This window comes from Musa acuminata, chromosome BXJ3-6, assembly GCF_036884655.1.
Source record: "Musa acuminata AAA Group cultivar baxijiao chromosome BXJ3-6, Cavendish_Baxijiao_AAA, whole genome shotgun sequence".
NCBI lineage: Eukaryota > Viridiplantae > Streptophyta > Magnoliopsida > Zingiberales > Musaceae > Musa > Musa acuminata.
This window is the reverse complement of record NC_088354.1, coordinates 22491753-22512739: the sequence shown is the minus strand read 5'-3', so window position 1 is coordinate 22512739 and position 20987 is coordinate 22491753. Positions and strand designations below refer to the sequence as shown.

At 37.7% G+C, this 20987-nt stretch overlaps 2 protein-coding genes across 10 annotated transcripts in view; one reads left to right on the top strand and one right to left on the bottom strand.

Moving 5' to 3' along the window:
• The first annotated feature begins 6067 nt into the window (after positions 1-6067).
• LOC135581536 (uncharacterized) lies at positions 6068-16362 on the top strand. 4 transcript variants are annotated; one of them, XM_065157428.1, is made up of 8 exons: positions 6068-6719; positions 6882-7008; positions 9454-9631; positions 11008-11044; positions 11183-11420; positions 11984-12122; positions 12206-12300; positions 15845-16362. In XM_065157428.1, exons 1-6 carry the CDS (start codon positions 6480-6482, stop codon positions 12094-12096), a joined length of 933 nt encoding a protein of 310 aa, XP_065013500.1. In that variant the 5' UTR covers positions 6068-6479; the 3' UTR covers positions 12097-12122; positions 12206-12300; positions 15845-16362. The 4 variants fall into 4 exon arrangements, with proteins under 4 accessions (XP_065013500.1, XP_065013501.1, XP_065013502.1 ...); XM_065157429.1 differs by having other exon boundaries at positions 6079-6719; positions 11999-12122; XM_065157430.1 differs by having other exon boundaries at positions 6086-6719; positions 9502-9631.
• Positions 16363-16936: 574 nt separating this feature from the next.
• LOC103973858 (cation-chloride cotransporter 1) overlaps positions 16937-20987 on the bottom strand; it is a 28017-nt gene continuing 23966 nt past the window's right edge. For all 6 annotated transcript variants that reach the window (XM_009388526.3, XM_009388527.3, XM_018821605.2 and 3 more), the window contains 2 exons: positions 19119-19280; positions 16937-18145 (listed from right to left, as the gene is read on the bottom strand). In XM_009388526.3, coding sequence (XP_009386801.1) covers positions 17055-18145; positions 19119-19280 — 1253 coding nt within the window. In that variant the 3' untranslated portion in view covers positions 16937-17054. The remainder of the gene's footprint in view (positions 18146-19118; positions 19281-20987) is intronic.

Below are 20987 nucleotides of genomic sequence, written 5' to 3'. Positions count from 1 at the left end.
CCCTGCCTCCGCAAGATTGAGCTTCCATCAAGGATGTCGATCTTGGACCGATAAGATGAAAATAATTTGTGGGCGAGAGGCTTTGTTAGTAAGTCTGCTAGTTGATCAGCTATATGTACATGAGAAACACGGAGTTGATGTCTGACAACTTGATCTCGCACGAAGTGGAAGTCGATGGTAATGTGTTTCATACGGGAATGAAACACTGGATTGGCACATAAGTAGGTAGCTCCAATATTATCACAATATACTATAGGAATAACCATAGAGTTGACATTGAGTTCCTTAAGCAGATTTGTGACTCAATTGAGTTCAGCAGCGATGGTGGCGATGGCACGGTATTTAGTTTCAGTTGTAGATCGTGCAACCGTCTTTTGTTTTTTAGAACTCCAACTGATTGGAGTAGCTCCAAGAAAGACAATGTACCCTGATGTAGATGTTCTATCATCAAAGTTCCCTGCCCAATCAGCATCAGCAAAGGTATGGAGATGGAGTGAAGTATTTTTGCGAAGAAAAATGTCATGATTAAGAGTCCCTTTAAGATACCGCAAAATTTGTTTGACCGCAGACCGATGCGTAATAGATGGTCGATGCATGAATTGCGATAATTTATTGACGGCAAATGAGATATCTAGCCGGGTGAGAGCTAAGTACTATAAGGAGCCAAGGACTTGTCGATATTGAGTCGAATCTGTAGTAAGACTTTCATCACATAATTTAAGTGATTCACTGGTAGAGAGAGGAGTTGTAACTTCTTTCGCATCCTACATATTTGTCTTTAATAATAAATCTTGAATATACTTTCTTTATGATAGGAAGAGACATGAAGATGTAAATGTTGCTTCCACTCCCAAAAAGTAGCTTAAAGTTCTTAGATCTTTGAGGGAGAATCGATCGACCAAGTGCTTTCAAAATGCTTGAGTCTTCAAAGGATCATTTCCTATGACAATAATATCATCCACATATACTAAAAGATATATTATGCTTCCATTGTGTTGACAAATGAATAATGAGGTATCAAACTTGGAATAGATGAAGCTAATTGAAGTAAAAAACGAGCCAAGCTCAGTATACCAAGCCCTTGGAGTTTGACGAAGTCCATAAATAGCTTTTTGAAGTTTGCAGACATGCCTCGGATACTAAGGATGAACAAAACCAGGAGATTGCTGCATAAAGACATCTTCAGTAAGTGACCCCTGTAAAAAAGAATTGTTAACATCCAATTATCGTATGTGCCAGCCCTTTGAGATGGCCAAACTCAGGATAAGACGGATTGTTGTGGGTTTAACAATGGGACTAAATGTCTTTGTGAAGTCGACACCAGGTCGTTGATGAAACCCTTTGGCGACTAGACATGCTTTATATATGGCAACGAATCCGTCTGGGTTCCGCTTAATTTGAAAGACCCATTTACACCCGATAATATTTTGTGTGTGATGAAAGGGTACTAAAGTCCATGTAGAGTTATGGAGGAGAGCATCATATTAGTCACATATGGCTTTACGTTAGTGAGAAGATTTTTGAGCTTGAGTGATTATAGTAGGTTCACTGGCCTTAGTAGAGGAACTTGTTATAGCATGCAAGTCAAGGACTTGACGTGGTTTGAAAATACCGCTTTTGGAGCGTGTTGTCATTGGATGTCTAGGGGGGATGGAAGTGGTAGATTGTGTTGGTGGTATAGCCGAGGGTGAGTCACTATCATGGACCGGGCCAACCGTCAGCACGACAATGTCACTAGGTCTAGGAGAAGGTAAAGCTAGTGGCAATGTTGCCGATGGTATTACTTCATTAATAGGGGAAACTTGTGAGGAAGGGAGTGGAGAAATAAAGGGAGTGAGAAGCTGTTGAACTAGAGTAATAGTAGTATGTGGATCTTGAGGGTAAGGACTGTATGGTGTCATTGGAGGTTCGTGTAATGAGATCGGAGGGATATTCTAGTGATGTATGTTTATCGGAGTAGCCTGCATAGTATGATTGTTTTGAAAAGGAAAGATAGACTCCTTAAAAATAATATGACGTGATATAAAGACTTTTTTAGTTTGGGGTTCATAGCAATGAAAAGCATATGTTCAAGAGAGTATCCTATAAAAGTACAAGGCTTAGGTCGTGGTGTTAGCTTATGTGAGGCATAGAGACGGAGCCATGGATAACATAAACAGTAAAAAACTTTGAGTTTATGAAGATTTGGAAACTTGTGGAATAATTTTTCAAATGGTAACTGGTATTGTAAAACTGGAGTGAGTATACGATTAATGAGATAAACTGCAGTTTGAAAATCTACTGACAAAAAAGATGGTGGCATGGATGCTTGATGTAGAAGGGAGAGACCAATTTCAACGATATGCTAATGTTTGCGTTCGGCAGAGCAAACCAATTGGGGAGTATGTGGGGGTGACTTGAGGTGTTGTATACCACAAGCGGAGAGATAGGATGTGAGGGCTTGATATTCGCCTCCGTCATGAGAGTAAACTGTTTTAATGGAAGATTGAAAAAAATTCTCGATCAACTTCCGAAAGTTGGTAAATACTATGGAAACATTAGACTTATGGTGGAGAGGATATAACCATGTGTACTTAGTAAAATAGTCTAAAAAATGACATAAAAATGAAACTTGTCAAAAGAAGGAATTGGGGCAGGGCCCCACACGTCGGTATAAATGATTTCAAATGGTTTAGAGCAAGAAATGGAGGTTGTCCTAAAAGACAGTTTATGACTTTTATTGCAAAGAAAAGCATCGCAATGATTGACAATGCTATTGATTTTCAAGGTAGGAAGAGAATAACGAAAAAGTAATTTTTGCTGGATAAAAAGGGAGGGATGACCAAGACAACAATGCCATATATCAACCGGAGCTGCGACTGAAGAGTGAGCAGTAGGTAGGGTAATTTGTGAAGTGGATGGCCACTCATAAATGTTGTCTTTGATCTGGCCCTGGACTAAAGATGCCCCCGTGCTCAAATCCTTGATAAGAAAAAAATTAGGAAAGAATTCAATGGATGTATTATTTTGTTTACAGAATTGAAAAACGAAAATGAGGTTTCTTTTAATGTGAGGTGCACACAAAGCATCATCATCGAGTGTAAAAGTTGTGATAAGTGAACTAAGCGTTGAGGAACCAGAATGAGTAATAGGAATTCTTTTACCGTCACCGATGATGATATCTTCATTTCCATCATAGTTATTGAGAATGGTCAAGTTTTGAAGATCAGAGGTGATGTGATGAGAGGCGCCCGAGTCCACAATCCATTTAGGTTGGGTAGGAGTTGGAGTAGCCATGAAATTCGCCTAAGGCCACTATGATGGAGCAGGGAGTCTGGGGCGAGACCGATAAACTTTCGCGGAGTGTCCGACTTTATCACATAGTTGGCAAACGACTCGTTGGTGGCTTGTGAAGTCAGGATGCGACGGCTGAGGATTATAAAAGTTACCACCTTGATATGGATAAGGGGGGTTTGGTCTGAGCCCCATAGGGCTAGGAGGCAGCTTAGCCAGTTCATTGTTGACGTGCTTATTGTATTGGTTGCTCTTTCTCTTGGATTTTTGATTGACCTGAGCTGTAATAGGTGGTCCGGGCAACTATCATCACACTTCAAGTACGTCTCATAGTCGATCAACTTATCATAAAGTTCTTCGAATGATATTGGTAAGTCGCGTGCCCGAAGTGTTGTTATCAGTTCTTTATACTCACCTCCTAGGCCATTGAGGGTATGTATTAAGACTTCTTCATCACTAAGAGAATGACCTATCAAAGTTAAGTCAGCGATGATAATTTTGATATGTTGTAGATAATCAGCAATAGTACTTCCCTCTTGTTTCGTTTTCATCAGATTGGAGAAAAGTCCAAGCATGCGAGTACACGAGCGATTTGCCAAAGTTGTTTGTAACTTACACCATGCTTCTGCAGTAGTCGTACATAAGGATATCAACGGGACAATGGATCCAGCAACGGAAGCTTTGAATAGCTTGGAGGATGATGTGATCTTGACGTAACCATAGTTTGTGGGCTGGATTTGGTACTGGACTGGGTTCGCCTGGGATGTTGATTATTTTAGGTGGACACTGGAGAGAGCCATCAATGTAACCTAGGAGATCATAGCCAAATAGAAGATTAGAAAGTTGTGCCCTCCAAGATGCATAGTTGCTGCCTTTGGATAATTTGAAGGGAATAAGTGCTACAGCATTGATGGTGATAAGACTTTGAGAAGTGCTCAGAGTCCCTACAGAAATAGGGACAAGAATATCGGAAGAGGAAAATGAAGACATCCTAGATATCTTGTGGTGGTTTAAGTGATCTTTACAGAAGATGTAAAGATATAGGAGGGAGGGAGGAGGAGAAAAGCAGACCGATGCGCTACAAAGGAGGCTGCAGCGATGAACTGCAAAGGAGGTTGTAGCGATGAACTGCAAAGGAGGTTGTAGTGATGCACTGTAGAGGAGGCTGCAACGATGGGCGAGGAAGCTGCAGAGGAGGCTGCAACGATGCAACGATGAGACAATAGCGATATAAACTACTGAAGCTTGCTGTGGCAGTAAAGATTGCTGTGGCAGAGAAATTGCTATGGCAGAGGGAAGCGACTGCAGATGGAAGCTATAAAAATTACAATCGTTCCTGTTGCCGCAAGAAGGCAATGATAGCTATGGTAGGAGGTGATTGCTTTGTTACTTTGGATTAATGTTGCCGAGGTGCACCGAGGTAGAGGAAATGTCAAGCGACTGCCAGGTCAGGTAGGAGAACACTGCGAAATAGGGTAAGTAGTGTCGGCGTCGAGCACCTCGACGAGGTTGAGCGGCAAGGATGGCAGCAACAGCACTTCTCGCTCGAGTGAGATGTGGGAACGAGGAGGAGAGGTCACTGGCCGATGAGTAGTTGCGAGGACGACGACCACCACGATAGTGTAGGCGAGGTTCTTGTGAGGGCAGGAGGTGGCCGAGCAGTCTTTGACTTTGGAACAGGAAGTAACGGCGCCGGAGGAGAGGTAAGCAGCAACATTGCCCTTTCCAATTGAACAGAAAAGATGAGTAGTAGAAGGCTTCGGCAGAGCTGCCTACATCCGCAAGGAAGAACGCTCTGATACCATGTTAAGAATTAAACGAAGAAGATAGAAATATAGAAATTATAGAAGAAACTATGAAATGCACGAGGAAATCTTATCTGCTTATCATAAGTCATAGTTAACGTTAAACAAGTATATTATTTATAAATTTTCAAACTCGTGTTAGATCACATTAAAATCCTCTTATGATATAATCTCTAGCATCTATCTAATACATGATTAAATTCGAACATCACTATCTCTCCCATTTAATATTTAACATCCTCGAGGTCCAATCAGTTATGATATGTCTTTTAACCATACAAATGCTCAATGTTAGATCACATTATTTGTCACCACCTAATCAAATGCGATAGGTGAGGTTTTGTAGTTAACCTCTTTGCATTCAGTGTGGAGCTAAACATCAAGTGTAACACTCAGGTAATGGCATCATATTAGCTGAAATGAGTGTTAGGAAATAATTAATCTAAAAAAATATCATTTTCTTGAAGAGGAGAAGAATGTTTCACAACCGTCGAAGAGAAGAGATCATTCTCCGGCTAATGAGCATCCACGCTAAAATCAAGCTCCATGAGTTCCCAGCCGACTTTTGATTCTACTATTATCAATAGCGGAACCTCATTCTGACGTATATTGAATTAAAAGGCGTACAACACATTACAATCAATCACTGCATAATGTAATTTTGAGACGAGGATTATTAACAAAAGATTTGGCTTCGGTTTCAACATCTTTTACGATTAATTATTAAGGTTCCACAGTTCAAGGGATAATTCATAGAGTACTCTGTGAATTAAGTAGCTGAATACAGGGAGGAGGCACAACCAACTTTTTTAATTAATATACAATTTAAGGTTGAGAATGGGTGAAGCAATTGATGAAAAGAAGGAAGCTTATAACAATAGTGGATGGCTGGCTTCATCACCAAGAAAGTGGAATTGCTAAACACGGTTGGAGATAAGAGAGTAGTTAGCAGAATGGAGTGATCCCAAATCACACCACAAGGATACAAAAGTTAGGGTTTGAAGGATCCAATATCTGTATATAATTTCTGCTGACCTATCCCAATTTCTTTTTCTAATAATAATAATAATAATAATAATATTATTATTATTATTATTAGGAGCAGTAGTAATGATTTGGCACAAGTGTTCTTCGTGGAAGGCCAGCGGTTGCTGCCAGAGTCGGACTCCCATCCCACACCTCCTCTCTGTTTCTTCCATCTTTCCTCGGGATTCCTTCAAATCTTAAGCGAAGATCGCTTTTTTTGATCTGGTCTCTGCTTGGAACCCATAAAGCTAGGGTTTTTACGAGCGCCAGCTAGGGTTTCCACGGTTGATCACCCCACCCACCCCTCTGCCCGATTCTTCCTTCCAATTCTCCTCTTCTTGGCTGCGATTTCGGTTCCTTCTGGGGGTTTGCTCGATGGCTTTTCACCATCCGGGGCCTGGGTCGGCCTCCGGATCGGCCTCGAGCTCCAGCTCCGGGTTCCACTTCCTAAATTCCCCTTTCGGGGACACGACGTTGACGAAGGTCTTCGTCGGGGGCCTCGCGTGGGAGACCAAGAGCGAGACGCTGCGCCGCCACTTCGAGCAGTTCGGAGAGATCCTCGAGGCCGTGGTGATCACGGACAAGAACACCGGGCGGTCCAAAGGTTATGGATTCGTGAGTATTTCATGGTTCTTTAATCGTGTGAAGTGATGAAGATTGCTCCTTTAAAGAATCGAGATCGAGGAAGGATTTTGATCTTTTCAGTTGTTACTTCCGTGTTTGTTGGGGTGACTGCTGAATCGTTGGTTATGGTGTTGACTTGGTCGTTGGCATTAGGTTACTTTTCGACAATCGGAATCTGCAAAGAGGGCATGTGCTGACCCGAGCCCTGTTATCGATGGCCGGCGGGCGAACTGCAACTTGGCTTCACTTGGGCGGCCTCGCCCTGCTCTACAGTTTGGTGGTATTGCCCTATAGTTTCTGATTATGATAGAATCATCAAAAATTGCATCTGAATATTTGGTGGTGCCTCAAATCTGTCGAATTGCTCCTTGTCGTCCATCCAATTCTTTGTTTGTCATCCGTACTGCTGCACTCTAGAACCTTTTCTTTTTCAATTGTCACAATCAGGCTTATCTATCATCTTCAGGAGAGGTCTTCGACCTATCCAATGTGTCAGCCTTATACTTTATTTAATGCTCCTGAAGTTGCAAAGTTCATTGTTGGTTTCCAAGAGTAAGTCGTAGGATCTCTTGGCCACTGTTATTATAAAAGAATTCACTTCAAACTGGAATGCTTTTATAGTGAGATCAGTGCAATAATGAATAGTACATTTGAAACATACAACACAAGTTGCATATGAAAGAATGACAAACCTAAGAACAAATCTGAAGTTCGTCATTGCATGTAATCTTTATGGTACACTGATATTGGAGATTCAGAGTTATCCTTAGCTTATTAATTATGGGCTATGAATTTGAAGATAATTTTTCTTAATATGTTCTACTTTTACAAAGAACCTAGTTTCGTTGTTTCATGGGTTCCTATTGGCATTGTAAAACTAATCCAATGCAAACAAAAACAGTTGAAAGTTACTGTGTTAGTCTTAAAGGCATATCATGGCTGGAATATGTGCCATATATATATATATATATATATATATATATATATATATATATATATATATATATATATATTCTTTTGAGCAATAGCATGTATGGAAAAGGCATTAGAAAGAGAATAAGGAAAAATAAAAGAGGATGAAGTAGAAGAGAGAAACAAAGAGGGAAGGAGAAGACAACTACTGTTGGGCTGCTGCTGTTGTTATGATGTCACTGTTAGTGAGTCACTTCTCTTGCTATATCATCTCTGCTGTTGTATCACAAGCTCATAAAGATCAACCATAGATCCATGACTGCTTGTAGGAAGTTGTAGTTCTTTATTATCTTTTATCATGAGTTAGTAGCTTGATTAATTTGGATGAGTTAATTTCTTAAAAATTGCTAGGAAAAAAAACAACATATAGAATTGTAAAATCCGGAGATAAAAGTACTAGAAGGTAGTAGACACATCACACATGAAGAAAACATCTATATTATGATTGTAATAGAAAAATGTTTGTCGGCTAATATTTATAATATTTATATTATCTCAGGAGGAAGTATTCATAATATACATATATTTTAATTGATGTTTCTGTGTGGTACTTTGTCCTAACATTTTAAGATTGTTGTATCCCTGTTGTGTTGTAACTTGTAACCATAACCCATATCTTTATCCAGTTTCTAAGAGGGCTTCAGACATGATGTGGTCAAGCATGTTATTTTGCAAGTGCCTTAAACTATATCTACCACCTGGTTTTGCAGCTTGTAAAATCATCAACAAACTTTATTGTATCTTTACTTTGTGCCTTAGTCTTAATGGAGTTGCGAAAGGCCTGGACTTTACATAAGCATCAGGTTCTTTTTAATTGTTCGTGTATTGGTTACTCGGACTCGATAGAGACATAAAAATGCAAATAAATTTTTAGGTCGAGTTTATGTTTTGGAAAATGCTAAACCATATCACAGAGATAGGAAAACAATTAAATCAACATCAAATGGTTTAATGCAACACTGGGTAGAAAGTTATATATATTTGATGATGGACAAACAAGAATGTTGAAGTTGTGGGAACTCCTAATTATTTTAGATATCCTTTCTTTCCTTCTGAATTAGGAGGAAGATAGGTCTTCTGTAATGGTGCATTTTGTAATCTATAGGACTATTATATTTTTCTCTTTGCTTTCAGATTTGCCAATTTGGCATCTTTCTTCTTTGCAGAAGTTAGATTAAGTGGATGAATTCAAAATTTCAGTACTTATTACTAATGATGTAATACGAGCAAACCAGGGATTATCATGTTGATCAGCATATGTCGGCACAAGTACTCATGTCACTGACCACCAAGCTTTGGAGCAAACCACGGGTGGTTTCTTTTAGCTTTGCTTTCGCCGCCTGCATTTCTCTGAGCATGCTTGAAATACTAGTTGTCCATATGGGAATCATTTAAATGCTTTTGACTACTTCATTATGGTTGTTTCACTTTTTCATCTACGGCCTTTCCCAATCTATATAGACCTGCTTCTTTTGGTCTATAACAATTGATTTGCCCTCACAAGGAAGTCCTTATGTTTCCTTCCACATAAAATACTTACCAAATAGATACCTGTCTGTGAAACATTCAGAACATTTTTTTGACTTATAGAATGAATTAATTTATTTTTCTAGTCCACCAAATCCTCCCTACAAAAAAAAAGATAATATAAAAGACAAAAATATTGAACTTTAAGAATCTGAAGGAAAATGTATTATATCCATTCTTGATGTTTTTCCTTTTCTATTGTTGCCATGCTGCTACGACATGCTAGCCACTTGTAACATGGACGTCGGTTTGTTTGTCGGGCTTTCTTTTTTAGTGCGCCCAAGGTCAGCAGGCCCCAACATTGGAGGTGTGTTGGTTCCACGAGGGCCATATGTCGGAAGTCCTGCTCATCAATCATCAGTTCCTTTTGGCTACCAACAAGGGTTTCCTTATCCACCATATAGGTTGGTTGATCTTCTGAATCTTTTCAGAACAGTAGTTGGTTGTTGTTAAAAGAAAGTAATTAATATTTCCTTTGATATCTGTCCTGATATCTTATTATGAAGTTGATTAGTTTAAAGAACTAATTACTAGGATGAATAAGTGAAAGAATCACAACTAAAATTGTGGAGAAGAAAAATTTACTGTTAATAATCTCTCTGTTTTTACTTCTGAACCAGCAGTGCTATGATCTTGAACGTGTAAGCTTTTAGAAGAGATTTCGAATGGGAACTCTCTTGTGGTCCCATCTTTCTAACTTAAAAGCATGCCCTACTAGGAACAAAGAATAGCAAGGTATGTTTTAGGTGATATATAGTTGTAAGATAAGGTAGATTGAATTGTAAAGTATTTGGCTAAACCAACTTAATTGTTACCTGACCTTATAATACCATAACTATGTACATGTTCACTTCTATTTGATAGGCATGGAAGCAGGCACTGATATTAATCAAGTGTGCCACCTATATTTTTTCCGTTAAACCTGGAGAAATCTGAACTTTCTGATATAAAGGATTTTTGTTTTACAATTATCTTGAGTCAGATAATAGCTATGTTGTGTAAAATTAATGAGGTTTACTTGCTTTTAGTTATTCTTTGACATATAATATATGATTCTAATAATTAAATAAATGTAAGAGATGGACCTTTTTTTAATTTGTAATCCATGTTCGGAAATATGTGTCTTGATTAGAATTCAATAAGCGGATGCGCCCTTCATTTTGTGGCTTGTAACTGAGGAACAGCCTTTCTGAATCCGGGGTTAAAGATGCATTTAGTTGACCCTTTTCAGATTTGTTAGTGGCAAGAGCTTATGTAGGCTGTGATTTTTAACTAAAATAACATCAATATATATATATATATATATATATATATTCAAGGAAATTCAAACATTAAATTCTCTCTATCTGTATTAGTGAAAACAGTACAATACTCATGCACTGATATATATTTTGGCAATTCCATTGAAGGCAACTGATGAAGTTAAAGAATAATTATCTTTCAGTTGTTAGTATTATGGTTTGATATTAGCCAATTGCAAATAAGGATGATGGGATATTAGTTTATTATCCACTTGCAGAGAGTTTAGGGGGAAATTAAGATGGGGAAACATAAGCTCCAAGTTGACATGGCTATGGTGACACTGCTTGCACACCCTAGGAATAGGGAGAAGGTAGTAAGACTCTGTAGTCTCTGGTTGTCATGATGTTAGGAATTTGTGCTTATCACATCTATGCTTAAGGTCCTTCAAATATTTATTGTGGTTTATGATTATTGTGAATGTGTTAGTGGAGTATCAATCAAGTGCCTTTATTGATTACTATAAAAATTCCTTTTGCAGTTACAATCCATATGGGCCGGAGTACATCTTTCCACAGGTTCAGTACCCAGAATTATGTCAATCTTTTTTTCTGAATCTGGAAGTTGATTTTAGACTGTTGCTATTAGCAGTGGCAGTTGTGATTATATTTCTTTCTTTTGCAGAATGTATACAATCCTCTTTCTTTCTTTTGTAGAATATATACAACCCTTACATGGGGCACCATTACTTTCAAGTTTATGGGTTTCCAGGAGCTGTAAATACAGCTGTTTACCCATTTGGTCAATTTGGTCAACCTATGTCTGGTGGGCCTGGTTATATGGCAGTTCAGAGCTACACAATGCCATCTAATCAGATTGTGCAATTGAGTGGACCAAATGTCAATGGAATGGCAAGTGCTCCTCGACCTGTGATTCAAGCACCCTATCCAGCTGGTACATTTTCTCCTAGAAATTTCATTTTCTTTGTTATTTCGTATGTTCAGGTCTTAAGTTACATGTTATATTATATCTAGGTATCTGTATCTCTTTGAGGTGAGCATAGATTGTGGTTGGGACATACAGGACTCTACTGTTGATGAGGTTCAAGAGAAAGGATTGAGTGAATGTTACCTAGTGTTACAAATTCGTGGTTGGCACAAGAATAAATTAATGGTTGACCTTACTAAGCTCAACTTGTAGTATATTGGTGCATTTTTAATTTTGTTTCCTTGATGCAAGATATGACTTAGCGGAGAACATCAGATACTAGTATTCTATTTGCTGTAGTTGGTTTTAATTTGAACTTGTTAAAAATATTCTGTATTTCTTTCTTTAGTTTGGTCATTTTAATTGTGATCCTTGGTCTTTACATTTGACTGTGGTTCTCAACAAATATATCATTTCAAGCTCAAAGGAGTCAGAAAATAACCGTAATGTTCTTGTTTTTTTAACCTTTGTACAAGTGGTTTGCTGCAATTTACTATGTTATTGGCATAGCCTGTAGAAAATAATTTTAGTATTCAACATTACAGGATTAGCAACCCCTGTTCCTGCCCAGCCACACTTCATAGTACCTGCTCATTCACCACAGTTTGTGCAGGGCAGCGGCTCAGATCAAACAACAGTTTGAGGTGATCATCATTATGTCATCTTGAGGTACATTAAATGTCCTACTTTACTCTGTGTTTTGTTGATAGTTCTTTTGTAGTGATTGAGATGGGTATTGCCATTTCAAACAGGTACCCTTAGATTGCAGCAGGACTAAGAAAAGCAGTACTGCTACATTAGTGGCACGCATTCTTGCCTTGCAAGCTATCATCTTTGCATTCTAGAGGTTAGTTCTTTTTGATATTCCACTTATATGTAAATGATTTGAGGAATTTCATATTACGAGGTTCTACCCATGGAGAATTTGATGATAAGGGTATGCCCATATTGCTTATGTTGATTGAGTAGTTCTGTTCCTAATTCACTGTCATGTAACCTCAAGAATTTTGTTATATACCACCTCTATGCCAATCAGCCTTATTCTATCATAATGTGCTATTCTAGGGAACATGCTAATGTGATGCTGTAATGGAACTAGCACACCAGCACACATTGACTTGCATGCATGTGACTGGTTTTAGCTGGTTTTCTCTCTCTAACTTAATCTGAACGCATTGTGGTGTAATTCTAACATTCAATGCTGGTTTAGGCCACAAGGTTATTTTTTATACATGTTTCTCTAACTTAATTCGTGGTGGATTGTAGCTACAAAATAGTTGAAATGTAATTTTTTTTAAATTTGGCATAATTAACCTTATCTAAGCATAAATCGTTTGAAATATACAGAAAACGACTTAACCATGAATTCATGAAAGGTTCAAAATCTTGGTTCCATGCTAATATTGGTAGGCGACCTAACCTCTACAATGACAGTTCTTCACTCAGTACTGGTCAGAATGCTTGGACTAGAGTGAGAGGGGGAAGAGGAGGAGAGACAGCAATGACTATTGAAGGAGGTGGATGCCAAGGTGGAGTGGTGGTTGTGGCTGAACAAAGGGAAAGAGAGAGAAGAGGGAAAGTTTCAACAGCATTGCTGAAAACTACTTTTTAATTTTTTTACCTAATATTTTAATAATTTAGCATCTCAAGTACCTGATGTTGATGGATGTCAACAGCTGTCGATAGCAGATTACACCTGTCTAGACAAAATAAAATACACTGTTTCAAATTGTATTGGTGGTATCTCTCAGTTCACGTATTGGTCATCTAGTGGACTGGTAAATACCAAACCCTATCGGTCAATAGTATGCCCAGTATTTGGAACCTTGAAATCATGCATAGTTTAGAAGAGAGAGATGGATTAAGAGATAAAATACATTTATTTGATGATATGGAAATGTCAAAACTTCATCAAGATTAATGGTAGGCTCGGATGGCTTGACATCTGCCGACACCATTTTAGTGTTACCTACATTTGAGATTTTTTTACTGCTTGTCAAGTCAAATTCTTGGTAATGTTTAAATTTGACTCACATCTTAGTAGTAACCTTTTAAGTGTCGTGTTCTCCATATGTTGCACTAGTTCATGATGCACATGGACAATCTACGCTAGCCCATAATGGGCCTATTTATGAAAATATAACTTTTTTTAGTTCTATAATTTTTTTTGTCTTCTTTATATTAATGTCATTTTCTATTGCTATTCTATTATAAACTTGAGTACGAAGATAATTCTTAGAAACTAAAGGTTTTAGATTAAGTATGATTAAAACTGAATATATGAAATAAAATTTTAGTAATATTAGGAATATGCAAGAGAATATAGTTAAGTTGGATGAGTAAGAAGTTCCTTTAAGTATAAGTTTTATATATCTTGGATCAATTATTTAACGAGATGGAGGGATTGATAAAGATATTATTTATAGAGTAAAAACAAGATGATTAAAATGGTGAGGGATATTAGTAGTCTTATATAATTATCGGATACCTTAGAGATTAAAAAAAATATTATAAGACAGTTGTGAGATCAACAATGCTTTATTGTTTCGAGTGTTGGAAGTTAAGAAATAACATATACAAAAAGCTTTTGTTGCCGAGATAAAAATGCAAAAATGAATGTGTGGAGTTGCTAGGAAAGATAGAATAAAAATTATTTTTATTTGTAAACAACTAGGTATCATTTTGATAGAGGATAAGATGAGAGAGAATCGTTTAAGATGGTATGAGCATGTGCTTATGAGACCTACGAATATGGTCGTTAGAAAAGATAAAATGATTTTAATAGAAACTAAAAAGAGGATGATCCAAAAATTTTTAATAGAAACTATAAATAAAGATTTAAATCTTCTAAACTTAATTAAACATATGGTTTTTTATAGATCTCAATGGCAATAAAAGATCCATGTAGTTGACCTAAATTGTAACACCTCGATTAGTCTCACATCGGAAGTGGGCATGACTAAAGATTGACTTATAAGGGTCTGATGAGTATATTATTATTAACTTCAGCTTAAGTATTTTGACCAGTGGTTTGGGCCAACCAAAGTTGATAAACCAGCTAACTCATTAGGCCTGGGTCGTGATAATTGGTATTAGAGCCGACCTTATTTAGACATGGTGAGGGGGCTCGAGTAGGAAAGGGATACCCATATATAGATTTATAGGACTTGTCACGACGTGAAGCCACCACCAAGCTATGCCTCAAATGGACCATGCTATAACACCTTGATTAGTCCCACATCGGAAGTGGGCAAGACTAAATATTGGCTTATAATGGTTTGATGAGTGTACTACTATCAACTTCAACTTAAGTATTTTGGCTAATTGTTTGTGCCAAACGAAGTTGGTAAGCCAACTAGCTTATTAGGCCCGGGTTGTGACAATACGTTAAAGATTATTAACAACCACTAGAAAAGTTATGCAGAAGGAAGAATGAAGAAGTTAGCCAAAGGACATTTGAGATCTTAGAGAAGGTTGGACTTGTGGCATACAGATTGGCATTGTCTTCAACTTTTGTTGGCAATTAAGAGATACTACCATTTTTGTAGAGTAGCCAATCTAGATCTTGAAAAGAAAAGAGTATGTTCTGAGGAATAGAGTTATATATTTGGTAAAGATTTGTTGGTAGCACCATTCAAACCAAATTAAGAATATCATTAGTTCTTCGATGACATCTATGCTTTAAAGTGTAAGGACTTTGTGTTGATCTTACCATGCTTCAATCATTCAATTGCTTACTGTTACATGTATTTCAAACCATTCTTACTAATATTTCTTGATTTTTAATCCTATGTACTCAATTTATGATTTAACTAATATTTTGTTCATCTTTGAGTTGGCATTTATACTGTGCAGCATTTTTTCTGCTTGAGTTACCTTTCAAAATATTTAGATGCATTCAAAAGGATGATTAATTATTTCATCTGGAGATTCCCTGCAGATGTTGCATAATTGATTATTTGTGACGAGTCAAAGGCCTATCAATGAGGAGGTTATTGTAAATTTTGCAGAATGTTCAGAATTATTTTCAAGTTGTTGATCATGTCATTGTAGCAAAAACAAGTCCTATTTCATAATCTCTTCAGGCTTGCTTACATGTCATTGTTGGAGTTCACGCATCTAAAATTCACATCTTAAGATACCGAGAGAACCTGCCTGATCTATTTCATAGTTTACACAAAGGAGCATGTGGATTCTCTGTTCTATCTTTTGCTTTAGTTTTAACATCAGCACTTGTTCCAGTGTTCTCACATTTAGATCATATTTGCTCCAAAAAGGAATGGATATATATATATGTATATATATATATGTATATATATGTATATGTTTATGTATATGTCATCGTCTTTGATGGTAGGAAGGCTGGAATAACAAATGATCTTGTTCTGCAGGTCATCCTTGTCATGGTCAGTCGCAGAAGAAGTCATCAAGTTGCTCCGACGGAGGGAGCTGGAAGCACAAGAGCGTGGACTGCTCTTTGTTGCACTGTTTGTAAATTATCTTGCCCTGCTGGAAGTTGTGATGGCAAGTAGAGGAAGAACAGGTGGATGCCTGGACCAAGCATCCAACATTAGGTGATGGATCTCGGGGTTGGAGTCAGAGTTGGAGTCTGATGATCCAAGAGGGAAGCCTTGGTGTGTCGAGGGATCCAAGTGATTCAAAGACGAATCTAGGTGGTAGAAATCGCTGTTCCCATGTCATGTGAGAGATTCATCTTCTTTGGTGTAATGAATAGTGCACTTGTAGATTCATAACACCAGTTCCTTATGGAGTCTTTCATTAGGTAGATCTAATGCCATTAAACGAGATGGCCACGTCAACAAACAGTCTCGGAGGTGGCATGGAGACCATCCCTTTATTTTCGTGTTAACATTCATGATTGTATCAGAGTGGATTCTGTAGTGCTTCACTGAGTTCTTGTGCGGTTGGAAGGCTTTAACAGGAACTTTCTGCAACCTGGGACTCAAAACACAACTGGTATCAGATTTCCACGAACCGAATCAGGAAGGTGAGTTCATGGCTTACTGCAAATACGTAGTGTTGTGATGGGTTTTTGTGGGGTTGGGTGTACATCTTGGTGAAGTTTTTAATCACTAACTCAAGCGTGTGTGCGTGTGTGTATATATATATATATATATATATATATATATATATATAGCAACACACATATATATATGTATATAGGGCCAATGGAGGTCGATCACTTGACACCTGTGGAATCATCTTTGCACTCATCATCCACAGTGAGTATGTTGTGTAGAATTCATGATTAGCCACCCTAACTTCGCACTACAAACGAGTTTTATTCGTCCACTATCAACAGGCCGTTTTTTTTTTTGGCTCATCAATAGCTAATATATATATGGTGAACAGCAGCTTTGTTGATCTCAACATAGACTGACAACCAACTGCTATTCCATTATCCTTCGTAGGTCGTTGTATCACCAAAAACCACAACCGATTCAAGTAGCAGATGACTCACCTGAACAGGTAAAAAAATGACTATAAAGAATAAATATCAGATGAGTAAACAAAACCAACCCACAGGCATAAGTCAATTACAACAAGGTCGTGTGACCAGAAAAGTCGGTACGTATACAATTACGTGAACAAAGTGACAACATCTCTCCTATACCCCCTAACTATCAACATCCTCGGCACATTTTCAACTAAGAGATCCATATACTCCATGTAAAAGTACGCTGGGTGGTTTAGAGGTGGTGGTGGGAGGCTGACAAGCACGACCGCAGACATCCGTGAGTATCTCAGAATGGTCGAGTTCAACTTCAGGGTCGTGTAAAGGAACTTGTCAACCTGCTGCTCATTCACCACCACTGGCTTACCATCGGCCATTAGTGGTTTCCCTTCATTCCTAGCAGTCTCCTTCATCTCAGCTAGGTAGGAAGCAATTCGACGTTGTGCACCCGTGAATGCCTCCGCCGATTCATCCTGCTGGTCCCCCGCGTCAACATGTGCCTCCCATGACTTCATTGTTATAACAATCACCTCAGCCTGCATGCGGAGGTCATAAAGGAACTTCTTAACATCAGCCTTCAGCTCTTCAGCCTCTGTGTCCTCTTCGGCAATGCAGAACACCTGAATCTTGCAGCTCTCAAAACTCTCTTTTGTTAGAAGGAGCTGAGATAGGAGAAGCATAAGGCCCCCATCTCTCACAATCCAGTATAGGTCAATTGTTCCGTATTGTCTCTGATATTCGCCGGGCCATTCATCAAGGCCCTTGACAATCACGACTGCCTTGTTGGCAATAATGCAATCATTGATAATGCTGACAAAGGTGGATGGAATCTGGGTGAGGTTTTCACGACGCCAAATCTCAGGATATCGCATAACCACAATATTGGGCTTAAGGTTGCCTAGCCCCATTGTCTGGACAATACCACGAAACCCATCAGACATTGTGGGAGCAACTATGATCTCAGCTACTCCTTCACAGCGCTTGTAGTCTATGTAAGTGCTCATCTGACGACAAGCTGTCTTTGCATCCTCAGCTAATTCATGATAGTCACCATCGATAATCGAGACAAAGATTGACATCCCGCGACCTTTCTTCTTCATGCAATTAGCAAAATCTGCAAGCTTTGGATGACATGGAACATTTTCTGGCAGCTTTCCCCATGGCCGACAGAAGATGAGGGGAATAGGGTACCAGTTTTTAGGGTGTACCTGGTTTGCTTCAAGATAAGACAAACATAATAAGTTAATCATGTAATAAAGATAAATTCTAAGAAGACTCGTAAACAAATTCATGCATTTTATGGTAAGTGGAGACTTGACAATTCTTTAATAGATAAATACAAGGAGGGCATCAAGTTGCCAATATCACAATATGAAATTCAGAGACAGTTGTGATAAAAAATGGCATGTTTCATGCAAAATTTGGCAATTCAGTTTCCGTGACAGAACAGGTGAAAACATGGTGTCACTATGAAGAGAAATGTTGTAATATCTTTGGTTAGTTTCAACCAGACCAAGTTATGTAGACAACTATCATTTGCAAGTTTGTGCTTCCCGAGGCCTTTGTATATTTGCAAAATGGCACATAGATACAGAGGACATAAGAAGGTCAGAAAACGTAGCAAACAATCTCATTCATGAAGCAATGATGATATTGATAACATATCTCTCGTGAATGAATGGAGCATGTGACATATTTGTAAATTGATAGTTGACAATAAACTTGAAGGTTAAACAAATCAGATGAATGATTATGAAATTATATGCATTTTAACATGCTGCAGATGTGCTGTATTGCCATTGTACAGTGCAGGGTCAAATCTTCAGACACATTCCTCTGAACCATACAATAGTGAACAGAAAAATTTCTTAGTCCAATTATCTTGCTTATCTTTTCCAGGGTCTTATCTCTCTGGAGATGTACTTTAAACTCTCTTTTATTGTAATTACAGATCGAGTGAGAGAGGTTGTTGGGTTGATCCCTCAAAGGACACATTCCCTCCATCTAAAGATAACTTTTATTATGGTATACTTCACAAATTCAGAATGCAGTATTTGACGCTGATGTTAATGGTACACACACTAAGTACTGTCATTGCTATATAATACCATTTCATGGTGCACTGAGCAATCAGTGATAGAACATTTTTTCTCAAATCATCATGAAAGCAGAATAACATGTAGGCATACCTCCCAGTGATCGAAGACTGCGAAGGGCCAGTTGAAAATAGGCACTCTTGAATCCATCTCCCCAATCTCCAGCTTTCCCTTTTATGCTCACATAATAATAAATGAGGCTAGCAAGGGCCAGAGACACCACAGTGAATGACCAGGAGATAAGGAACATGATCACTGGATAAATAAAAAAAATCTTAGATATGAATCAGTTTATTGGACAAAAATAATTCATCCATGCATATCCTACATTTCAACTTTCCAACTTTAAAAGACATAGATTTTATATTTTTATTGGTTCTTTTAATATCCCCAAGAAAAAGTTACTGCATGAAGAAAGAAACAGCTAAGGAATCTATACATTTTTTACTTAATGCCACTTGCCATGTAGTGTTTTTTTTTTTTTTTCATACGGTAAGTTGTGCAGGCAGGATTCTATCCCAGGATTTAGCTAAAAGTATTTGTTTTACTATTTCCATTTTAAAAATTTGTCAAATGTATTCTGACATTATTAATGTTTAACCATTCAAATCAGACCATTAATATGACTTAAGTTCTCTTTGTGGCAAATTCTTCTTTCATAGTGTAATGATACGTTCACACAACAGCTTACAACCTGATGAAGAAAATATGTACTTCAGCGTTTGAAACACAAACAAACAATTGAAGGAAACATCAGACGATATCAATGGTCATATATAAGCTTATATAAAATACTCTAATATTTTATTTCAAGTATGCCACGAACGCAAGAAAGCAAATGCTTCAACCAGTTAATTGATCCACAATAAATCACCAATCAATCTTAGACAATCTATAGTCAACTTATGGATTGTCATCATCAATTGCTCTTGGATCTCAGTCATTACAATTTTCACGCTTTGGATCCTGTCTTCCTTTTCTTAGTAACTCTTCTGATACATATTATCATTTTATCCTGATTTTATGCCTTGCCATGCTACCATTAATATAATCATTGGCACAATAACCTGGAGCTTGTAACATTTTGCATGTCTATCCTGCTAAAGCTCATTTTTAGCTGAAATTCGAAAACAAGAAACCGTGCTACCCTTCTTGCACCATAAAAATCTCCAAAAGCATATTGGCTATTTTTGACTCAAAGTTGCCTAAGCAAGAAGACAACCTACCTTTTTTACCTAAGCAGCACACAACCATAATCATTCTTAAACAAACCATAAGCCAACTCATAGATTATGAAAATAAAATGAGATCTACGTACTAACCTGATTTTTATTAATTTAAAGTAATTATTCCAACATCAACATCATTATAGTACAGTTGCTATAGCCATTCAATTGAAAGCAGTCTTGGTTAGAAATCAATAAAATGTTTTTAGGTGCATAACTATAACATTTAACTGGTCACATAATGAGAAATGGCATATTAAATAGATCTAAGAGGAGGCTTTAAATGGTCAAGTCCTTAAGATCAAGCAAATCTTAATAACTCGGAAGCGGTAGCAGGTCACCGGTTAGTTGAGGAAGATAATACTTGATGATGAGTAAGCACTATCATGAACCATCATTGTAAATCATGCCACCAATTTTCTATAACACATACTTGAAACCTCTAAAGGGTATTTGGCTATTACTAGTTTCTACATGCCAAGTATCTCTTGTTATGACAAACCAGATGCTTGGAAATGTGTCTATAACTAAATTATCAGTTCACTTCCATATAATACTGCAGCTAACAAAAAAAACAAACTGCTATCTTATAAATGACATAATTACCATCCAAAGATTTCCATCACAATCCTAAAATATTTGTCACATTTTTATCTTGTCATATCCACAAGAAAATTTTCCACATTGCTTTTCCGTGATTCTATGGCCAACCAGCAGTACTAGTGGCCCTAAACTT

Excerpts from the sequence above, each read along its gene's own strand:
- LOC135581536 (XM_065157428.1), top strand. The coding sequence starts at position 6,480 with ATGGCTTTTCACCATCCGGGGCCTGGGTCGGCCTCCGGATCGGCCTCG. Across the intron at positions 9,632-11,007 it reads TTTCCTTATCCACCATATAG|TTACAATCCATATGGGCCGG; the intron begins GTTGGTTGATCT and ends TTCCTTTTGCAG. Across the intron at positions 11,421-11,983 it reads TCAAGCACCCTATCCAGCTG|TATTCAACATTACAGGATTA; the intron begins GTACATTTTCTC and ends AAATAATTTTAG.